The sequence below is a fragment of the Balaenoptera borealis genome (genome assembly GCF_965194805.1).
Source record: "Balaenoptera borealis genome assembly, chromosome: 2".
Classification (NCBI taxonomy): Eukaryota; Metazoa; Chordata; class Mammalia; order Artiodactyla; family Balaenopteridae; genus Balaenoptera; species Balaenoptera borealis.
In genome coordinates this window covers 177,748,468-177,769,871 of record NC_138867.1, presented here as the reverse complement: position 1 = coordinate 177,769,871, position 21,404 = coordinate 177,748,468, and the positions used below count along the sequence as shown (strand labels likewise).

The 21,404-nt window shown below is 58.3% G+C and overlaps 2 protein-coding genes across 15 annotated transcripts in view; one reads left to right on the top strand and one right to left on the bottom strand.

Annotated features, from left to right (window-relative positions):
* The window catches only part of DNM2 (dynamin 2), a 92,481-nt gene extending 74,265 nt beyond the window's left edge, over positions 1–18,216 (top strand). For 8 of the 14 annotated variants that reach the window (XM_082380203.1, XM_082380200.1, XM_082380196.1 and 5 more), the window contains 7 exons: positions 220–333; positions 5,995–6,104; positions 8,894–9,005; positions 9,555–9,719; positions 13,851–14,083; positions 15,135–15,389; positions 15,975–16,901. In XM_082380203.1, the coding sequence (XP_082236329.1) occupies positions 220–333; positions 5,995–6,104; positions 8,894–9,005; positions 9,555–9,719; positions 13,851–14,083; positions 15,135–15,389; positions 15,975–16,044 (1,059 nt within the window). In that variant the 3' untranslated portion in view covers positions 16,045–16,901. Of the gene's footprint in view, positions 1–219; positions 334–5,994; positions 6,105–8,893; positions 9,006–9,554; positions 9,720–13,850; positions 14,084–15,134; positions 15,390–15,974; positions 16,902–17,331 lie in introns of those variants that run through there. The other 6 variants (XM_082380192.1, XM_082380191.1, XM_082380201.1 and 3 more) reach the window with 2 other exon arrangements.
* On the bottom strand, positions 17,468–20,636 carry TMED1 (transmembrane p24 trafficking protein 1). Its single transcript, XM_082380244.1, has 4 exons — positions 20,327–20,636; positions 19,533–19,630; positions 19,210–19,393; positions 17,468–18,459 (listed from the first exon to the last, which is right to left on the bottom strand). Exons 1-4 carry the CDS (start codon positions 20,507–20,509, stop codon positions 18,241–18,243), a joined length of 684 nt encoding a protein of 227 aa, XP_082236370.1. The 5' UTR covers positions 20,510–20,636; the 3' UTR covers positions 17,468–18,240.
* Positions 20,637–21,404: the final 768 nt, after the last annotated feature.

Sequence of the window (21,404 nt, the reverse complement as noted above, 5' to 3'; positions counted from 1 at the left end):
GTCTGCCCGCCCGAGGGCCCCACGTTGGTCTCCGTTGGGAAGTGCTTGGGGCAAGGTGGCCTGGAGTCGGGTTGCCTGGCTTTGGGCTGGGGGTGTCTCTGCCGTGGTCCCCGGTTTCCCGCCTTGCTGGGGGCGAGGGCGCTGGCCACCGCGCTGGGGCAGGCTGGGCTGGGTGGTGGCCGCTGTTCCCCTCTGAGCCCCACCCTCCCCCCCCCCCAGGTGATCCGCAGGGGCTGGCTGACCATCAACAACATCAGCCTGATGAAGGGCGGCTCCAAGGAGTACTGGTTTGTGCTGACGGCCGAGTCACTGTCGTGGTACAAGGATGAGGAGGTGAGTGGCTGGCAGGGGTGGGACGGTTGGGCAGTTGTGGGTCGTGCTCTCCACACCTCCCTCCTCTGTGTGGCGCTCCCTCAACTTGCTGTTCATTCGGGAAAGGCTCCCTGAGTGCCACCGTGCCCCAAAGCTTACCATTAGGATGGTATCAGCCAGGGCCACAGCGTGTCCAAAGGCACTGTGCATCATATCCGAGCCCCTCACGGCCCCCCGTGTGGTCGTGCCTCATGGGGGCTGGGCTCCCTGAGGAGGAAAGGGACGTGGGGGAGGCTCCAAACTGATCCCACCCTTCAAAATCATGGCAAGGCGGGGGGCTTTCAGAGGGGGCACGGCCTGGGGTCGGGGACTCAGGTTCACGGTGAGGCTGCTGGGGTTCCATTGTCTACAGCTAACCCAGGCTCAGCCAGGCCCTCAGCCTCTCTGGGCCTCAGTTTCCCCATCCATGAAGTGAGGTAGAACGGCCCTTGCACCTTTGAGGTGCTCAGTCACGGTGTCTGTCTTGAGATCATTCCACATGTGCTTGTCCTCCTCAGAAGGATGAGGGAGGCCTCTGGGTACAGCACCAGGAGTACTAAGCACAGGGAGTGGTGTTGCGCGTTGCCTCGTGCCATGGTCTCCCTGAGCCTGTGGGCGGGGCTGTGAGGGAGTGCCCCCCTGGCCCCTGGCCCAGCGGGCAGCCCCACCGGGTGCTGCCGTGCAGGTCCCTCCGCCGCCGCGGCCCATCCTCCCGTCCTGCGTGGCCCATTGCGTGGCTTAGTTCTCTTAACAGAGCGACAGTACTGTGTCTTAGTGGCCTGGGAGTGAAGCCATTCCTCTGGTGTGACTGCCTGTTGCCACCCTGACACAGGCTTCCAGGGGCCACCAGCGAGGGCCACTGTGTTTCTCTCATTTTCCTGGGTTGCCCTGTGAGAGACAGCACAGGCGCTCCCTGTCGTCAAGGTGGTATTAGGTGGCTATCGATTTGGGTCTGTGACAGAGGTCCCAAATGAAGGCACTTACAGAGGTGGTCTGTTTCTTGCCCGCATCCCGGCAAGCTTGGCAGCCCTGTGCCGTGAGGCTGGCCAGGGCCCTGGCTCCGCCTCCCCCATGGCCATCGTAACACGTAGCTCCTCCTCGTGGTCCAGGATGGCTGCCCCGTGCCCATCACCACGTGGCCACAGGAGGGAAGGAGGTGCCTGACAAGGAAGGCACACGCACCCCTCTGCTCACATGCTCCTGAATCTTCGCTTCCGCTCTGTGCTTTGCCCACATGGGATGGCACAGCCTCCAGCCCGGCCCAGCTGCCCCCCCAAGGAGAGGCCCGGCTTCTCTGGTCGCCCCTGGAGCTGCCCTACCTGGCTCTCCCCCCTTGGGGTTTTGGGGTGACCCCCACACCTGGGGCTTCACTGGCAGCTGACCCCATCCCAGCACAGGCAGGCCTGTGCCCAACCGTATGTATCTCCACCCAGGCTCAGAGACAAGACAGGTAGAACTCCGTTGGTGTCTCTGGGTAGCCCTCTCTTGTTTATGAAGCCCCTGCCCTGTGCCAGGTTCACTGGCTAGGAGAGCCTGCCATGGTCCCACACGGAGGGCACTCTCTTCCTCCTCCTCCTCCTCCTCCTCCTCAGTAGATACTCACATTCCTTTTGTCAGGTAAGGAAACTGAGGTTCTGAGCAGTGACTTGCCCCCATGTCACAGGGTGGGGAAGTGTCCCCATGCGGTGGGTACAGGACACAGGCTCCCTGACCCGAGGCACCTCAGCCCACACCTGGACCACTCCCCACTGCCCAGGCAGGAAGCGGTTCCAACAAGTGGCGGGTGTTTAAGAGTAGAATGTCGTCATCCCACTCCCCGCGAGGCCAGGGGCTCAGCACTGGAGTGTCGTGAAGGCTTGGGAGCCCCGAGTCCCCCAGGGGACCTTGCCTGGGTGGCTGCTTCTAAACTGGGGTTGTCCAGGACCCTGGCGCCTTCCTGGGTCGAGATGCAGAGGGAGGGTGGGCGGGACCGCACATTCCTCAAGGAACCTGCGTGGCCAGATCCGCTCCTCAAAATGGCCGGGGTGCAGGGTGGGTGGGGATGACGCTTGCACTTCTTCTCCCTCTCTTTCCTCCCCCGCAGTCTGAAACCCAGTCTGCTCTGTGCTGCATCAGCTGTCAGATATGCTGAGAGCTGGTTCGCACCTTTGGGCTTTGGGGGTCCCCGGGGCAGTTGGAGAGGGGGCTTCTGGGCCCAAACCTTAGCCTGGCGATTCGCTGTATGGCACCATCGGTAGCCCAGTTTTTGACTTAAGGAGGGGCCCTTTGTTTCTCCTTCATCTAGGGGTTGAAAGCAGGAGCCCCAGACCCTCCCTCGGGGCCCCAGAGCAGAGGCAGGGGCAGTGTTGGGAGGAGGGTCGAGCGCCGCTGGCGGTAATGAGAACCAGCAGACCTGTGAATGGGGCCCTGTGTACACCCCAGACACAAAGCGGGCTGAGATCGGGGAGGGGCAGGCGCGAAATCCTGTCTGTCTGTCTGTCCGTCCCCCGCCCTCCCCCCTCCCCCCCAAATTAGGATCCCAGCAAGGGCCCTGAAAATCACACAACAGGGTGGCCACCCCCGGGGTCAGGCCACCATCGTAGAGAAGCCTCAGAGAGAGGCAAGACACCAGTATTTCTTTATTTAAAAAAATAAACAAGAGGAGGTGGTTACTGGAGGGTGGGAATAGGAGACTGATTCCGCCAGAGCCCCCAACCCCTCAGCCGGTGTCGGGGCTCTCTTTGCCTCTCCCCGGCGCCTCTTTTCCTCCCCGGCGACCACCCCCGCCCAAGCCCTTATTCTTTATTCCAGAATCTTCTGTCCAGGCCTCCGGCCCGTGGGGAGGAGGGCGGTGGGCAGTGGGCAGTGGCACTCACCTCCGGGTCTGCCTCGCCGCGTGGGTGGCAGCGAGTTTGGGTGGGGGGCCCATCCCGACGCGCCGCTCGCCCGAGCCCAGCCTAACCAATGTGCAGACTACTGTACACATTCAGAGCCCCCTGAACAGGTAGTCTGAACACTGGGTTGGCGGGGCCGGCTGTCCGTCCCGCGGGCCCCCTGGGCAGCAGCAGGGCCACAGCGCCCCAGCACCTCCGAGCAGGCGAGGAAGCCACTGGTCCGCCCGCGATGATCTGCTTCGTCTCTTCTGACGTGGCACGGCCAGGGCCAGCGTGCATCTGGAGAAAGTTGTGGGTTTTCAGGAAATCCTAAGGAGGCGGTGGGGGAGGGCGAGGGGGAGGCGGGCGGGGGGGGGCGCAGGAGGGAGGGTTTGGGTCCGTGGCCTCTGTGCGCAGGAGAAGGTCTCTTTGGGGGTGGGGGCGGGGTACATGCACGCCTCCGTGTCTGTGTGGTGTGTGTCTGTGTCGTGTGTGCATGCGTGTGTGTGTGTGTGTGCGTGCGTGCGGGCAGCATCAGGAAGGCAGCCTCTGTGCTCTGGGCGGAATCACACTATAAACACTTCCAGATGTGGCGTCTCACTCGGGGCCCGAAAGGGCTGTGACTCAGTTACTTGGCCGTAGCCGGCCAACTGGAAGCTTCCTGCCTCATGACATGATAGGGTGGGGGCAGCAGAGGCTCTTCACAAACTTCCGGACCGGGAACTCCTGCCCTTGCCCTTTCTGAAGCCCCCCAAAATCCTTCCCTGAGAGGTGGGAGGGCCCCGGGCTCCGCGTTCCCTGGCCTGCCTGCACCCCGCTCCCCTGCCCCGGCTCCCAGCATGAATGGGGTCTCCCACCTCCTTGGCTCCTCTGCTTGCCCAGAGCCCGGTGGTCTGGCTGACCCTGGAGCATAAGAGTGACAGACAGACAGACAAAAGAAAACCCCTGGCGCCTCGCAAGCACCAGCTCTGGGGTGGGCATGTGCTCGGGGCTTTCACGGTGTCCGCCCTCACCTTGCACCAGGAGGACGAGACTCCTACCCATCTTTGACAGCTGAGGAAGCTGAGGCAGAGAGGGGCAGTGGCTTGCCCAAGGGCACGTGGCTGGGGAGGGGCCGGGCCCAGCTGAGCTCCTAACACCTCAGTCAGGACTGAGCCCACGCACCGAGCCTGCCACTTGCTCCTGCCTCCCGTTGAGTAGTCCTGAAACTCCAAGTGGCCCTCCACCCTCTGGGGGGCCCCTGGGCCCCTTCCCCGCCACCACTGTGGCTGCTTTTGATTTGGGGAGGAACCGCCACGTTGGGCTTTGTTCTGAGGCCTTCCGGAGGTCAGGGGTAGGATGGGTGAAAAGAAGTGAGCTGCTGTGTGAGGGGGGCAGGTCTCTCTTCTCCAAAGGTGCTCGGGAGGTCAAAGACCAGGAGGGCAGTGGGGAGAACCTGGCTTCTGAATCCCACCGTGGCCCACTCCACCTGCTGCGTGGCCCTGGGCGGCCCGCTTCCCTCTCTGAGCGCGACGCTTCCCTGGCAGGGCTGTGTGAGAGGGCTCCGTGAGCTGCAGACAAGCAGCACTTCCCCTCAGTCCTTGAGAGCTGCTGTGGGTCGAGTGGGAGTCGGGGAGAGGCGGCGGGCGGGGGGGTACCCTGATGCTGTGCTTTGGTTTCCTGACGTAGAAAACCCAGTTAATGCGCTGCCACCTCCTCCCCCCGCCCCCAGTAAAGATTACTAGCAGTGCATCTGCACGGGCCCAGGCGTATCGTAGGTGCTTAGCTAACAGGAGTTGGGCTCCGCAGTGTGACTCCCAGCTCTGAGACTCAGCAGGCCCGTGCCCTTGACCGGGAGACGCGTCCTCTCTGAGCTGCTTTCCCCAGCAGCCGGCAGGACTGCCAAGCCCAGCACTCAGTTGGCACTTTCTGAACAGGGCCACCCCGGCTTTGGGACTCAGGCATCAGCTCAAGGGGGCCTCTCTTTCCAGCTCCCTCCCCCGCCCCCACTGCCTGCCCCTCTATGCCTCCATCTGTCTGTCTGTCTCTCTCTCTCTCTTTCTCTCGAAAATGGGATCATATTGGTAACTCACTTGCAGGCTCGTCGTGAAGAAGTAGTCGTGTTAATGGTTCCATTCACTCAGTGGTTGGAATCTGGGTAGAGTCAGAGTCGGCCAGTTTTGAGCATCCACTGTGTGTCAGCAGTAAACCAAACAGACGGGAGTCTCCACCCCCGAGGACCCAATGAGTCGGTCTAGGTGACCCTAGGTCAATAAGCAAGATCTGTGGGGTGGCGGGGGAGACTTCCCTGGTCCAGTGGTTGGGACTCTGCGCTCTCACTGCCGAGGGCGTGGGTTTGATCCCTGGTCAGGGAACTAAGATCCCGTAAGCCACGCGGCACAGCCAAAAAAAAACAGATACATGGTGTGTTGTGTTATGTGAGGGGAAGCGCCAAGGGGAAAAGTAGGGGGAGAGTTTGGGGTGGGGTCAGGGCAGGCCTCGCCTGGAGGGTCCCTCTGTACAAAAGGGGCAAGGAGGGCACCAGGCCGCTGTTGGCGGGGGTGTGGGGGGGCATGCTAGGTGCAAAGGTCCTGGGGTAGGAGCCTGCTTGGGATGTTCAGAGAGTCACAGAGGCCAGCGTGGCTGGGGCAGGTAAGCGAGGGGGAGGGCGGTGGCAGACTAGTTCACCCGAGGAAAAGCAGCATGGGAGGCGTCAGGTGTTGGCGGTGGTCCTCCCGGTAGAGTCCAGCCCAGGGCAGCCTCAGGGCCTCAGTTAAACAGCCCAGGGTGACCCCTCCCCTTTCACCCTCAGGAGAAAGAGAAGAAGTACATGCTGCCTCTGGACAACCTCAAAATCCGCGACGTGGAGAAGGGCTTCATGTCCAACAAGCACGTCTTCGCCATCTTCAACACAGAGCAGAGGTGAGTGCCCCCGACCCCGACCCCCACCCCCCGAGGTCCCAGGGAGACCAATGGCCCCCGTTCAATCCTTCACCAGTGTCCACCGAGCGCTCGCTGTGAACAGTCCCTACCCTGGGGTCTCACATTCCAGAAAGGGTGTCAGTCAAGAAACAGAAAAGGGCTTCTGTGGGGTGGTCAGCGGGGTGGGGAGGCCCCTCTGGGGAGAGATGAGGATGAAACGATGCAGGAGCCGTGGAGGGTTCTGAGCAGCGGAGGGATGGGACCTGGCTCTGGTGCTCACCGGCGCCCCCTGGTGGCCACGAGGGGAACAGGCTGAGGAGGCAAGCGTGGGAGACCAGGGAGGAGACGCCTGCATTGGCCCAGGTGGGAGATGGTGGGGCTGGACCCAAGTGGGGCTGAGGACATAGAGGAGGAAGGGGTGGATTCCAGTAGAGCGACTGAACTCCTGGTGGGTGTGGGTATGAGAGCAAGAAAGGTGTTGCTCAGGGACTGAGCTGCCATTGGCTGACATGGGGAAGGCAGAGGCAGAGTAGGCTCGGGGCCAGTCGGAGGCTGGGTTGGGGTGATGCTGAGGGAGAGGGGCCTGTGAGACACCACGTGGGGCGCGGGGGAGCCAGCTGGGTAAGTATGAGAGACTGGTGTTCAGGAGTGCGCTCCGGGCAGGAACGTGAATTTGGGGAGTTGTCGTTGCGTGGAGGTGTTTCAAGTCTAAATGGGATAAGATCCCTGGGCCAGTATAACAGAGAAGAGAAGGGCCCAGGAGGCTCTCGGTAAACCCATGCCAAGGGGCGTTGGTGGGAGACTTTAGCAAAAGCAAAGATACTTCTCTCAGCTCAGGAAGAGACCCAGTTGGCAGGAGGTCTGAGAGCAGGAGGAAGGGCTGAGTGTGGACCCAGGAGGGCCCCTGCCCAGACTCACACCCTCATCCAGGGAACCCCCAAGTCAGGGGTCAGCTGTCAGCCAGGGCCTGGAGGTTCTTCATGACTGGCCAGCAGGCACTGACATCCTCCCTCCTGGCCCCAGGACCACCTTCCCCACTGCCCATCCACACGCGCCAAGTCCAGCTGAGCCACCTGTTTTGTGCAAGAATCGTTCTATCCTGCTTTGTTCCGGGCTGGCCTAAAACTCTTGAGACCCACTTTGACCATCAGCTGGCTCCAAAAACCTTTATAACCCTTTTAGACTCATCTCTCCCTAACCCCCACCTCCCCTGCCTAAGAAGCCCTAGGGTGTGTGGGAGAACCTGGGTTCTGCGATGGGACAGGCCTGCTGGGAGGCTCTTCCTGGCTGTGTAGTGCCAGACAGCCATCCCACCTCCCTGGCCCTGTGATCCCCTGTGCAGCTGGGGGGGGGCGGTGAAGATATTACCTAATGTATCATTTAGGGGTGAGTTCGGGAAACCCAGAATGATAGTAGCAGAAACAAGATAGAAGTTGGGTTTTTTTTATATAAATCAAGTCCAGACTTTACCATCCGGGGCAGGTTGGACAACCCCACAGGCATCCAGGCCCAGGCCCTCCTTCTTATTTCTCAGCTCTCCTCCTCTTTGTCCAAGATGGCTGCTCAAACTCCAGCCATCATGATGATGTTCCAGGCAGCAGGAAGGAGGAGGAGGAGCAACAAAGACATGCTCCCTTTCCCTGCTCTCAACTCCTTCCAGAAGTCTCAGGGCAGCCACTCACTGACTGCTGGTTGGCCTGAGCACTGTTGTGAGGCCATCCGTGCCTAACCTCAGACCCAGATCTCACTCGAAGACTTTGGGACAGCTTGGCCGTCTCAGTCACACCTGCCTTGTGGGACAGGATGGCATGCGTGTAGCATGGATCCTGGCCTATATATGGAGAACACTGCCTATAAACACTGGTTAGTGTCTGTCCGTTTTTCCCCCAGCCTTTTGGCTCCGCACCTTCCGCTCACAGACCCACATTTGCCCAGCAGTTCACAAGCCTTTGCTGGGAGTTTCAGTCCTGCCCTGGCCAGCTCCACCTCCCTCCCAGGAATCGGGGCACATGCTGGACCTTTACTGTCCAAGGCAGTAGCCACTGGCCACATGTGACTGTTTATTTATTTTTATTAATTTTTGATTGGAGTTTAGTTGTTTTACAATGTTGTGTTAGTTTCTGCTGTACAGCAAAGTGAATCAGCTATACGTATACATATATCCCCTCATTTTTGGATTTCCACATGTGACTACTTAGATGTAAATTGATGGAAATAAAATAAAATTTTACATTCACTTTCTCGGCCACACTGGCCCCATTCCTGATGCTCAGAAAGAAGCCACCTGTGGCTCGTGGCTGCTGCGTCAGGCCAGAACCTTCTTTTGGATGATGCCGCTGTAGCCTCTCTAGAAACACCTTGATGGGAGCTCCCCAACTGGCGGAGGGTGTCGTGGGTCACTGCCCACTTCTGGAGGGGTCCTTGGCAGCCTTTGGCTCCCCCAGGAGAGCATAAAGGAGGGGATGGGCAGTTCCCAGGGGAAGGAGAGGAGTAGCTGAGCCCACAAACAAAACACTGCAGATGCCACTAGGTGCAGACTCTTGCTGAGCACACGCCCTGCTCTCGGCACGGTTTTGGGTGTTACAGGCACGAATTCACGATGCCTCCATCAGCCCAATGGGGTGCAGGGGCTGCTGCCATCCTGGGGCCTCTGGTCGTGAGTGCCCACGGTCAGGGGTGAATCCTGGTCAGTCAGGCCAACCCCAGAGCCTGAGCTCCAGCTCACTGCACCCACCGGGCCCACGGGCAGGGTCAAGCATGCGCCTTTCCCTCCCTCCCTCTCACCACAGGAACGTCTACAAGGACCTGCGGCAGATTGAGCTGGCCTGTGACTCCCAGGAGGATGTGGACAGCTGGAAGGCCTCATTCCTCCGAGCCGGGGTCTACCCTGAGAAGGACCAGGTGAGGAGCGCCCTGCCCGGCCGGCACACCTTGGGCTGAGCTGCCCCACCTGGGAGAAGAAGGGCGGCCGGCATCTCACGGGATGGGTCATTTCAGGCTGTGTCTGCCAGCACTCTCTAAGGGCATGTAGCCCATACCCTCTTGAGCAGACAAAGCAGAAAGGGCTGGAGAGGGTTCTGTCATCAGCGCCCAGAAGGTTCTCCAACTAAAGTCAAGGACAGGGACGCACGTGGACCGGGATCCTGTCTGCTTTGTTCTCTCTCCTTTTTTCCTGTCCTTGAGGCGGAGTGAACGTGGCCCCCAAATTAACGTGTTGTTCCCATCCCCAGGTGAGAGGCAGTAGCCCACCTTGGACTGTGGTCACCCCCAGGTCCGGGCAGCTCAGCCCAGGGACAGGCAGGGCCACGTGGTGCCAACGCGGCCATGAGGGGCCAGCCCCAGAGGGTCAGCTGCGGGTCGGGTAGGGCAAGCAATCCCCAGAGGAGGGGGGCTCCCCACACTGGACTCAGGCTGCAGTCACCCCTCATGGCCTCCCCTCCCCGCTTGCAGGCAGAAAATGAGGACGGAGCCCAGGAGAACACCTTCTCCATGGACCCTCAGCTGGAGCGGCAGGTGGAGACCATTCGCAACCTGGTGGACTCCTATGTGGCCATCATCAACAAGTCCATCCGTGACCTCATGCCAAAGACCATCATGCACCTCATGATCAACAATGTGAGTGCCTGCCCCTCCGGGTCCCCCTTCCCCCAAGACAGGGGGGCAGCCGCAGCCAGATTTGGGCTGAACACAGTCTGTATAAAATCAGAAATGAGAGTGAGTCTCACCACCTTTTAAACAACACAATCAGGATCCCCAGCCTCTCTTGGGAAATAGGAAGGTACAGACACACGGAGCTCACACTCCCGTTTAATCGTGTCATTGAAGCTACCACCACGCTTGTGCACTTTCTCTAAAGTTTTCCAGCCTTACAGTAACCCTGGGAGAGGGCCTGCTATCATCCCCATTTTATAGACAGGAAAACAGAGGCCCAGAGAGGTCAAGAAGCCTGACCCAAGTCACTCAGAAGAGTGAGGGGTGGGATTCAAACCCAGGCTGAGTCTGTCCCCAACTGTGGCCTCCTGGTGGCCTGCAGCCCGGCCTGCCTTCACCCCAGGGCGTTACCTGCTACCCCCGGGGCTCCTGAGCCTCTCAGGGTATCAGGCTTCTCTTCGGTGAAGTGCAGCTGTACTGATGTCTCCTGCTCCAGGCTGCTGGGAGGGCTCAGGCCTTGGGCTCAGCACTAGGCACTCGGAAAGCTATGTAACCCAGGTTCAGTTTACGTTGTGACTATAAAACCTCTAAATACGACAGAGTCTAAAGCAAAAATCCCATGTCCCTTCCCTTTCGCTCTGTTCTTCCCAGTCTCTTCTTCAGTGGTGGTCAGTGTTAAGTTTCATGGGTGTCCTAGTACCTTTTTCACGTATAGATTTTCTGCAGCCATGAACTTTTAAATTCATGTATGCTTTGACCCAGCAGTTCTACTTGCAGGGATTTCTCCCACAGAGACGTTTGCCAACATGCAAATTGAGCATGTACATGGTTATTCTTTTCAGCGTGTTTTATAGTGGCCAAAGATTAGAAATCTCTATCAATTTCCTAGAATCTGTTAAATAAATATCCAATCTATTGCAAAAAATACCAAAAAACAAAAGGATGAGAACTATCTCCAGGTCTATAATAACTTTATTAAGACAGAAAAGCTATAGAGCATAACAGAATGATCAGAAAGGTTCCATTTGTGTAAAAACGGAAGGGAAATTATCTGTCAATCTATAATATGCCTGGAAATCTGGAAGTTTGTACAAGGACCTAGTGACCAGTTGCTCCCTAGAGGGAGAACTCAGGGGGCCTAAGGAGGCCAGAGTGGACAAAGGAGTTTTCACTGTATCTTTAGGTTATATTTTATTTTCCCTTTTACTCGTTTTTCAGAATTTAAATGTTTGACTAGCGCGTGCATTTACATGGTTTGCAAATGAAAAACTATCATCTTTGTACATACAGCACTGTCATCTTTGTACATGTTGAAAGTTCGGGAAAATTCATCCATCCATATATGTATTTTTTTCATGTTCTTTTCCATTATAGTTTATTATAGGATATTTAATATAGTTCCCTGCAGTATACAGTAGAACATTGTTGTTTATCTTATATATAGTAGTTTGTATCTGCTAATCCCAAACTCCTAATTTATCCATCCCTCCACCCTTTCCCCTTTGGTAACCATAAGTTTGTTTTCTATGTCTGTGAGTCTGTTTCTGTTTTATAAATGAATTCATTTGTATCATATTTTAGATTCCACATATAAGTGATATCATATCCATTCTTCTTTATGGCTGAGTAATATTCCATTGTATATATACACCACATTTTCTTTATCCATTCGTCTCTCGATGGGCACTTAGGTTGCTTCCACGTCTTGTCTATTGTAAATAGTGCTGCTATGAACGTAGGGGTGCATGTATCTTTTCCAGTTATAGTTTTGCCTGGGCCTATGCCCAGGAGTGGGATTGCTGGGTCATATGGTAATTCCATTTTTAGTTTTTTAAGGAACTTCCATACTTTTTCCATAGTGGCTGCACCAATTTACATTCCCACCCACAGTGTAGGAGTGTTCTTTTTCTCCACACTCTCTCCAGCATTTATTATTTGTAGACGTTTTGATGATGGCCATTCTTTTTTTTTTTTTTTTTAATTTATATTTATTTATTTATTTATTTATGGCTGTGTTGGGTCTTCGTTTCTGTGAGAGGGCCCTCTCCAGCTGCGGCAAGCGGGGGCCACCCCTCATCGCGGTGCGCGGGCCTCTCACCATTGCAGCCTCTCCCGTTGCGGAGCACCGGCTCCATACGCGCAGGCTCAGTAGTTGTGGCTCACGGGCCTAGTTGCTCCGCGGCACGTGGGATCCTCCCAGACCAGGGCTCGAACCCGTGTCCCCCGCACTAGCAGGCAGACTCCCAACCACTGCGCCACCAGGGAAGCCCCGATGATGGCCATTCTGACTGGTGTGAGGTATACTTCAATGTAGTCTTAATTTACACTTCTCTTACAATTAGTGATCAACATCCATTCTTTTTTTTTTAATTAATTTATTTAATTAATTTATTTTTGGCTGCGTTGGGTCTTTGTTGCTGCGTGTGGGCTTTCTCTAGTTGCGGCGAGCGGGGGCTACTCTTCGTTGCGGTGCGCGTGCTTCTTATTGCGGTGGCTTCTCTTGTTGCGGAGCACGGGCTCCAGGCACGCAGGCTTCAGTAGTTGTGGCACGCTTGCTCTAGAGCACAGGCTCAGTAGTCGTGGCGCACGGGCTTAGTTGCTCCGCGGCATGTGGGATTTTCCTGGACCAGGGCTTGAACCCGTGTCCCCTGCATTGGCAGGCGGATTCTTAACCACTGCACCACCAGGGAAGTCCCTAACATCCATTCTTAAAAGGACAATTGTAGAAGGAGACTTCTCTTATGAGAGCTCATATATCCGTTGAATTGATATTTCAGTCTCAAAACCACTCTTGCCCTTAATGGGGAAGCTCTGGAAGCATCCCCTCCAAAATCAAGAACAAGTTGGCCATTTCCACTTTCATATAATCTTCCTGTAGGGTGACTAGGCAATGCAGTTAGACAAGAAAATTTATTTATTTATTTACTTACTTACTTTATTTATTTATTTATTTATGGCTGCGTTGGGTCTTGGTTGCGGTGCACGGGCTTCTCATTGCAGTGGCTTCTCTTTGTTGCAGAGCACAGGCTCTAGGCGCATGGGCTTCAGTAGTTGTGGCACGCGGTCTCAGTAGTTGTGGCTCGCGGGCTCTAGAGAGCAGGCTCAGTAGTTGTGGCACACGGTCTCAGTAGTTGTGGCTCGCGCGCTCTAGAGCACAGGCTCAGTAGTTGTGGTGCAGGAGCCTAGTTGTTCTGTGGCATGTGGGATCTTCCCGGACCAGGGATCAAACCCATGTCCCCTGCATTGGCAGGCGGATTCTTAACCACTGCGCCACCAGGGAAGTCCCAAGAAAAATAATTTAAAGGTGTGAACATCAAAAAGGATAGGAAAAACTATTCGTATGTAAACATGAACATGTATACTTAGAAATCCCAAGAAAAGTAACTGAGGGACTTCCCTGGTGGCACAGTGGTTAAGAATCCACCTGCCAACGCAGGGGACGTTGGTTCGAGCCTTGGTCCGGGAAGATCCCACATGCCGCGGAGCAACTAAGCCCGTGCACCACAACTTCTGAGCCTGCGCTCTAGAGCCCGCGAGCCACAACTACTAGAGCCCATGCTCCATTAGAGAAGCCATCGCAATGAGAAGCCCGCGCACCTCAACAAGGCGTAGCCCCTGCTCGCTGCAACTAGAGAAAAGCCCATGTACAGCGACGAAGACCCAGTGCAGCCAAAAAAAAAGATATAATGGGAGAAAAGATAGCAATAAAAGAGATAAGATTCAGGAGTTCCCTGGCATTCTAGTGGTTAGGACTCCGTGTTTTCACTGCCAAGGACCTGGGTTCAATACCTGGTTGGGGAACCAAGATCCCACAAGCCATGTGGAAGGAAAAAAAAAAAAGATAAGATTCTAGGAATAAGTTTCACAAGAATCTGATGAAATGGGTTGGAAGAACACTTGCAAGCACCCCTGAGGGACTCGGGAGACAACTGAGTGGAAAGCTCACCTCCTTGTAAGTGTCTCCCATGTTCTGCAGTCAGGTGAAAGACGAAGCCCCGCCCAGCACGCTGGAGGCTCTTCTGGCCATTCGCAAGGCTGGCTGAGTTCTTGGCTGGTGTGGTGGGAAGCCCTGACCTCTCCAACCCTTGCCCTCAGACGAAGGCCTTCATCCACCATGAGCTGCTGGCCTACCTGTACTCCTCGGCGGACCAGAGCAGCCTCATGGAGGAGTCGGCTGACCAGGCCCAGCGGCGGGACGACATGCTGCGCATGTACCACGCGCTCAAGGAGGCGCTCAGCATCATCGGGGACATCAGCACCAGCACGGTGTCCACGCCCGTGCCCCCGCCCGTTGATGACACCTGGCTCCAGAGCACCGGCAGCCACAGGTCTGCGAGGCCTGGTCACCTGCAGGCTGCAGGGGCTGCTGCCTGCGGGATCCCAGCTCCACCCCCTGCCACGCCCCCATGTGTCCATCAGGGCACAACCCCTGGGTGGGCGGGGTGCAGGGGCCAGCACCCAGGGCTAGCCACAGTGTGGGACTGCCTCCCCGCCTAGGCCTGAAGGGACTGGAGACGGAGGGTTAAAGGCCCGCCTGTCTCCTGGTGCCTTCCATTGGTTAAGCCCCAAACAGAAGCCAGAGAGGGCGAGGGGCCTGGGCAACCCCGGCCATAGGGGAGAACCTCCTGGGGCACAGAGCATAGCTGAGAATGGCGGGCGGGGGGGAACTGGAGGGACATGTGAAGGGTGTAACCAGCATCCCCCGCCCTGTCCACCCTGGAGCTGAGATGGAAATACGGCCCTGGCATGGGCAAGTCAGAGCATCGGGCAGGGACATCTAACCAGTGACAGGACAGATAGTGGGAGGAGAGAGGATTGGTCAGGGAAGTCTCAGAAGGTGCCAGCCCTACTGAGCCCTCGGGGAGAGGGCACAGCAGCCAGCCTGAGGGGCATCAAGTGCTTGGCCCCAGAGGGGAGTCTGGGGTGGGGGGGGGCACCTGGGACAGAGGCCTGTGGGCCTTGCAGCCTCTGGAGGCATTTGGACCTGATCTGAAGGGCAGGGCTGGGCTCTGAAAGGATCTTTGGCTATAGAGGGGGGATTGGAGGAGCGGGGGAGGCCCGAGTGGGGCCAGTGAGAGGGGAATGCCCAAGGGAACGAGGCCAGAGGGAAGCAGGAGTCCTTCGCAGCTGAGGACAGGTGCTGCGCCCTGGCTCAGGTCTTGGGGCTGGACGGAGGGGCCCAGTGTATCTGCGCTGCCCCACGCCCAGGACCGGGCACTCACCTGCATCTGGCTGGGTGGTAGCTGGTGCCAGCCCATGTTACAGAGGAGGCCACCGTGGCCAGCACCCCATGCCCCGCCTCGGGCTTCTGCGGCCACACGGATGCGGCCAGTGCTGCCACCCCCCATCTTCAGCTCACACCCTCTCCTTCCTCCACAGCCCCACTCTGCAGCGCCGGCCTGTGTCCAGCATGCACCCCCCAGGCCGGCCCCCAGCAGTGAGGGGCCCCACCCCGGGGCCCCCCCTGATTCCTGTGCCGGTGGGGGCAGCAGCCTCCTTCTCAGCGCCCCCCATCCCATCCCGGCCCGGACCCCACCCCAGCGTGTTTGCCAACAATGACCCCTTCTCAGCCCCGCCTCAGATCCCATCTCGGCCAGCTCGGATTCCACCCGGCATCCCCCCCGGAGTGCCCAGGTAAGGCCGGACCCCCTCACCGCCTGCCACCTAGAGCCACCGGCCTGCGCCCTGCAGGGAGCGGAGGAGTCACTGGCGTCCCCATTGGGCCGGTGGGGAAACTGAGACCCAGAGAGGCCAAATCACAGAGTGGTGGAGTCAGAGTGACTCCCAGGCCCTCAGGCCTGTCCTCTTCGTGAGCAAATGGGCCCGTCACGTAGCTTGGGTCCCCTCCCACGGGGCCCCTTCTTCCGGTTTTGACCTGTTCCCTTTCTGAGGATACGCACGTCAGTCACTGCCCGCGCCGGCCCTGCCTCTCCCCACCCTGCAGGCCAGGGTCTTTCCTCCCCACTTCTCCTGTGAGTAACCTGAGGTCCAGGGCGGGCGGGGGACTTGCCCAGGGTCACAGAGCAAGGGAGTGATGGCGGGGGTACTGATGTCCAGGCTTGGCACACTCCTTTCCAGCACCCTAGCAGCCTTTAGAGGAGCAGCCGGCTTCGGGCAGCAGCCTGGGGCAGCGGTGGTGGGGCCTGGGTCCTCCTCCTTGCCCTGCTTCCAGCCTCACTGCCCTCTCCCCTTCCCCGTCTGTCTCTATTCTCTTTGCAGCAGAAGACCCCCTGCTGCGCCCAGCCGGCCCACCATTATCCGCCCAGCCGAGCCATCCCTGCTCGACTAGGCTGCGGGCGGCATGTTCTCGGGGGTCCTCGAGCAGGACCCTCGGTGCAGGAGCTTCGGTGGTCCGGGCCCATCCACCGCCACCCCTGGCCCTCCAGTCCCCGTGCGGGACCAGGCTCCCTGCAGGCAGCCCCTGACTCTTCCCTAACCCTGGCCCCAGTCAGGGGCTGGCCTGGCCCCCATCCCCAGCTGGACACAGCACTGAATGGAGGGGCCCTGGAGCCCCAGGACGAGGGGAGCCGGGGTGTTGCACTTTGGGGGATGGGGCCTCAGGTAGCAGAGGAGGCAGCTGCGTCCCGAGTGCCATCTTGAATGAGGCGTCCAGGCTGGGGTGGTGGTGCTCACCCAGGGGCTTCTCTGGCCAGGAAAGCCTGAGTAGGCCAGGCCTTCCAGAAACGGCACCGAGGGTGTCCATACCCGCCAGTCCTTGCTGGGGCACAAGGAGTGTGTCTGCTTCTCAGCAGTGGGAGCTCCCAGCGGCGAGCCAGGCCCAGTGGGCCCAGCGCTACCCGCCCGCCCAAGTTGTACATATTCCTTCCTTGGCCGTATTAACCACACGGCCCAGCCTCGGCTGCCGGAGGTGCCTTTCCCAGGTCCGGAACACTCGGCCCGGCCAACCTCGCTCTCTCCTCCCTGGGCCATCTCCTCCTCCTGGGTCCCCAGGGCAGCCTGGGCTCAGGGCTGAGTGGGTGGGGAAGCTTCGGGGGCCTCTGGGCTCCCACTCAGGCCTCCCCCACGGGTCGGGCCCAGGTGGCCTCTCTGTGAGCAGACCTTCTCGCTCGCTCGGTTTGACCACTGTAAGTGCCTGCACTCTGTATCCTATTAATAAACTAAAATAAAGGGAAGACGCTTCTGGTGGCTGCTGTGTGGGCCTTTTGTGTTTCCCTTCAGGCTGAGGACGGGGGCTGCTGGCCTTCCCCCTTCCCCCTCCCACCTGCACCCCAAACGGCACTGCTCTTGGGGAGAGGGTTCACTTCTGGAGGGGAGAGCTTTTACTTTCCTTAACACATCCACACACACACAGGCCTGGCTGTCCCCCCACCTGCACCCCAGACGGCGCTGGTAATAGAGGCCAGGACGGGGGCCTGCGGCAGGCGTCGCAATTACTGAGGGGAGAGGGTCTCCTGGCCCTGCGCCCCAGACTGTGCCGCAGTCAGGCCCCCTCCCCACCCCCAGTCTCCTGAGGACTTTCCCCAGAGGTCCCCTTCGCCCTCTTGGGGGCACAGGCCTTCCAGCCCAGCCGGGGACACAGTTAAACTTTGCTTTCTGATTTTTCTCTTGTGCCCAGGCGACCACCTCCATCAGCTCCTGCCCGACCTTTCTTCTGAGCTTCGTGGGAGACCCCTCCCGCCTGCCTGGCTGCCCCCTTGGGGGCAGGTCTGTCCCGGCTGGTGTCCCTGTGGCCCAATCACCAGGCTCTGTGATTTTTCTGACCATAATTTATTGACTCTGGTGCCCAGGCCAGACCGCCCTTTGTTCCATGAGGCTCCTGTGCAGGCTTTGGCTGGGGCCACCCCTCAGCCCTGTCTGGGGCCCCTGCAGGGACAGTGGGAGGGGCGGGTGGTCTTGGAGGCCCCGCTCCTGGAGTTCTGTTACCAGACCTCACACCCAGCCTGCCCGCTTCCTGTCAATAAAGTGACTGTTCTCGCAAGAACACTGCGGCCACGTCTCCTTCCCGGCCCCTAGCACGAGCAGGCCACCCCCAGCAGTAGCACAGGCCTCAGATGGAGCCACAAGGAGAAGAAGGAAGGCATGGCATCCCACAGCAGCAAGCCCCTTCCTACCGGGACCTGGCTTGGAGGGCCAGTGGGGAAGGGAAGGGGGAGTTTGCTTCCTGGGCCCCGTCTGCACCGCGTAAGGCTGGTGCAGGCTGGAAGACTCCGGCTAAGGCACGTTACAGTAGGGGACAGAGGCAGGGCCAGAAAACCCAAGGGTTGCATTCGAACGCTGCAGTGCCCCCCATACACAATTTCTGGGTGCTAAGCCACCCCTCCTGGAGCGCCCATGTCTGCAAGCCAGCTGCTGTTCCCTACCCGGCCCCTGAAGGGAGGAGATGCAGGGGGGGCCCACACCTCAGGCCCAAACTGCACAGCCTCCCCTCCCGTAGGAAACTAAGCTGGGGAAGGGACCCTCCCCAAGTCTCACACGCATGCGCCTTGCTGCTCCTCTTTTTCGCCTGTTCTTCCATGGCAGCGGGCTACGTAGGCACGGGCCGCTTGTCTTGAAAGAAGCGCTTGAGCGTGCAGACTTGCAGCACAGCCACGAGCAGCAACACGGCCACGTTCACGGCCGACCAGAAGTTGACCCGCTCCAGGTTGCCCTCTTGCAGGTTGCGGTCACGTGCCTCAAAGGCCCGCAGCAGAGTCAGCATTTGGATGCTGCGCTCAAGCCGGATCCTCATGGTCTCGATGGACTCCTACGGCACAGAGGGAGAAGCAGGTCAAGGTTTTGTCCTGCAGAATGGGGTGAGAGTTCATGTTTGGGGGGAGAGGGGGAGACAGCTGAGAGCACAGACTCAGTGGCCAGGCTGCCTGAGTCTATATCCCTCTGCCACTCAATGGCTGTGTGACCATAAGCAAGTAAATAACCTCTCTGGGCCTCAGTTTCCTCCTCAGAATTAAACCTCAGAGTTGCCATGAGAATTGAATACCTAATTATTTTTTTGGCCGTGCCGCATGGCTTGCGGGACCTTGGTTCCCCAACCAGGGATCAAACCACGGCCCCTGGCAGTGGAAGCTTGGAGTCCTAACCACTGGACTGCCGGGGAAATTCCTGAATGCCTAATTAAGTACAAAGAACATATTAGTGATTAATAATAGCAGTAGGTGAAGCCAGACTGCTTGGGTTCAAATATTGGCTCTGTCAGTTGCTGGCTGTGTGGCCTTAGAAGAGTTACTTAGCCATTTTGTGCATCAGTTTCCCCAACTGTAAAATGGGGGATAATTAGAGCACACTTCCTATATATAAGGTGGTTATGGAGATTTAATGAGTTATTTAAGCCCTTAGAACAAGGTTTACACCTAGAAATGTTCTACTGTTACTAGGTTGGGGGCACCAATATGTAGGAAAGGCAGGGTCAGGCCAAGGCGGACCCCAGTCAAGGTGAGAGGGTAGGGTCCAATGCCAGAGATCTGGGAGGAGTGGCCCCAGCTTGGCCTGGGCGCACCTTGATGTCCTCCATCTTGACATCCAGCATCTCCTCGGGCTCCACAGCCTCTGCCCAACCCTCCACCTCCTCATCATCCTGCAGGCTGTCAAAGATGAGTTCAAAGAACACCAGCTTCTCTGAGATGGTGCTGAAGGAGTTGTCAAAGCACAGCTTGTAATCCCCGGCCTCCGTGGGCTCCACCCTGGGCAGACAGACACACAGACATGACCCTGAGTGGCCGGCCAGCCAGACTTTTCAAGGCAGGCAGGGTGGTAACCCGAGGCCGCTGGTGAGGGGCAGGGCTGTAACTGAACCTGGGCAGCCATCAGGACTTAACTCACGTGTGCACACCGTCTGCCTTGCGGGACTCACTGACCAGCAGCACTCCCTGAGGGCTCTCCAGAGTGAAATCCACGTCCAGCCCAGCACCTCCGATCACCTGGGGGGCAGGTAAGAGCGGGTGGAGGGCTAGGGGTAGGCCAAGGGCACCTGCCAGAGAAGGCCAGGGCTCGGCCCACCCGCACAGACCCGTACCGACCACCACCAGGGGCCTACCTGAGCTCTGACACCTACACCTGCAAGCCAGTCCCGCCCCTCTCCCCTGCCTCTGGCCGCGCCCCTTGCCTTGACTCCGCCCCCATTGTTTTGATGGCCTCAGGACCGGCTCTTTTATCTGGTCACGCCCCCCCTAGAGACCACGTCCCGGCTTGGCCACACCCCAAATGAGAAGACGGAGCCCAGCCGCCTTCTCTTAGCCCAACCCCCGAGAAAGTCTCAGGTTGGCCACGCCCTTTCTTGTACAGCATTCTGGTCTCGCCTCGCAACTCCCGCAATCGACCCAACCCTTTTGGCCACGCCCACTCGCTAGGGTCCTGCCTTCTGAAGGGCTCCCTCGTTCTCCCGATGGCCCCGCCTCCCCGCTGCCCCACTCTAGCCCCGCCTTCTGCCATTATTCCCATCCCTTCCGCTCCCACGCGCTGTCCCCGCCCCCTCCGCCTAGCTCTCCCTGGCTCCGCCCCCGCGCTCCTACGCACGGGCTCCTCCTCCTTCCCTCTTCAATGCATGCATTGCTTGGTCTGTATGGCCACGCCCTATCTCCCTGGCTCTGCTCGCTCTACGGCCCGGGACCCTCTACCTGGTACTCAGTCTCAAGGCTTGCGTTGGCCGGCGCGGACTGATAGAAACATTGCTTCCGCCCCGCAGGCAGTAGGAACGTGAACTCGCCGTCCTGGATCGGCGGGGGCCCTGCCCCTCCCACCCCCACTGGCGGCAATAGTAGCCACAGGGCCAAGGCTAAGGCCGCGCCGGCCGCCATCATCCGGGTCACCCTCTGGTCTGCTAATAGGTCGCGGTTCCTTTAAAGAGTTAGCCCTGCCCCCTCTGCTACTCGGCGGGGCTCATTGGCAGCCGCTTCTGCCCGTTGTCCGAAGCCCGCGGAGCCAGGAGTGAAGGACCCCCTGAGAGCATAGCTGCCCTAATGAATGCCAGATGCGCCTGAAAACACTCGACTTTCTACAGACGTTTTCTTTGCAAAGCCTCCACTTCTAGTCTCAAACGCTAGTTGAGGGGGCAAAAGTACAAAAATAAGACACGATGGTACATTCTTCTCAGGCAAAAGTTAAGACAGCTGTAGTGGAGGCGGCCGGGTCCTTCCTGCGGTTTTCCCAGAGTACCCCGCGCGCAACGATGATTGTGCGATCCATCCTGGGTGTAGCGGATTGGAAATAGAGGCAGGGCATGGCCCTGCACGCGACCCGTAGGGCTCGTCTAAAAAGGCTCAGCTAGGGTAGACGGAGACCCTTTTATGTTAACATGGGGGGCAACTTGTGCCAGGTCTGTGAGTTTGGTGCCAGGTCGGATGCCTAACCGCTCATTCCTTGGCGCCTTAGAGCTGTCACTTTGTCAGTTTCCTCGTTTGTGAATTAGAGGTGATGAAAATTGAGATGAGGCCTGGCCTATAGTGAGCGCCCCAAATTTCTTGCATATAGTTAGCACGGCGGCTTGGCCCCGCCCTGCACCCCAATGGTCTCAAACTCGAGGGCCAGAAGGTAAACAGTGATTGAATTGGCCTAGGGTAAGAAGAATGACAGCCGAGGTGCTTAGCGTCAGAAGAGAAGAGCGGAGAAGAGAGTGTGGGTTTGGGAGGCAGGTTGCCTAGTTCAAAGCACGCCTCACGCTTTACTTGAGGCATCACTCTGCTGGGCCTCACTTTT

Coding starts and splice junctions, on each gene's coding strand:
- TMED1 (XM_082380244.1), bottom strand. CDS start 20,509: ATGATGGCGGCCGGCGCGGCCTTAGCCTTGGCCCTGTGGCTACTATTG. Junction 19,631..20,326: donor GCCTTGAGACTGAGTACCAG/GTAGAGGGTCCC, acceptor CCTGCCCCCCAG/GTGATCGGAGGTGCTGGGCT. Junction 18,460..19,209: donor TCAAGATGGAGGACATCAAG/GTGCGCCCAGGC, acceptor TCTGTGCCGTAG/GAGTCCATCGAGACCATGAG.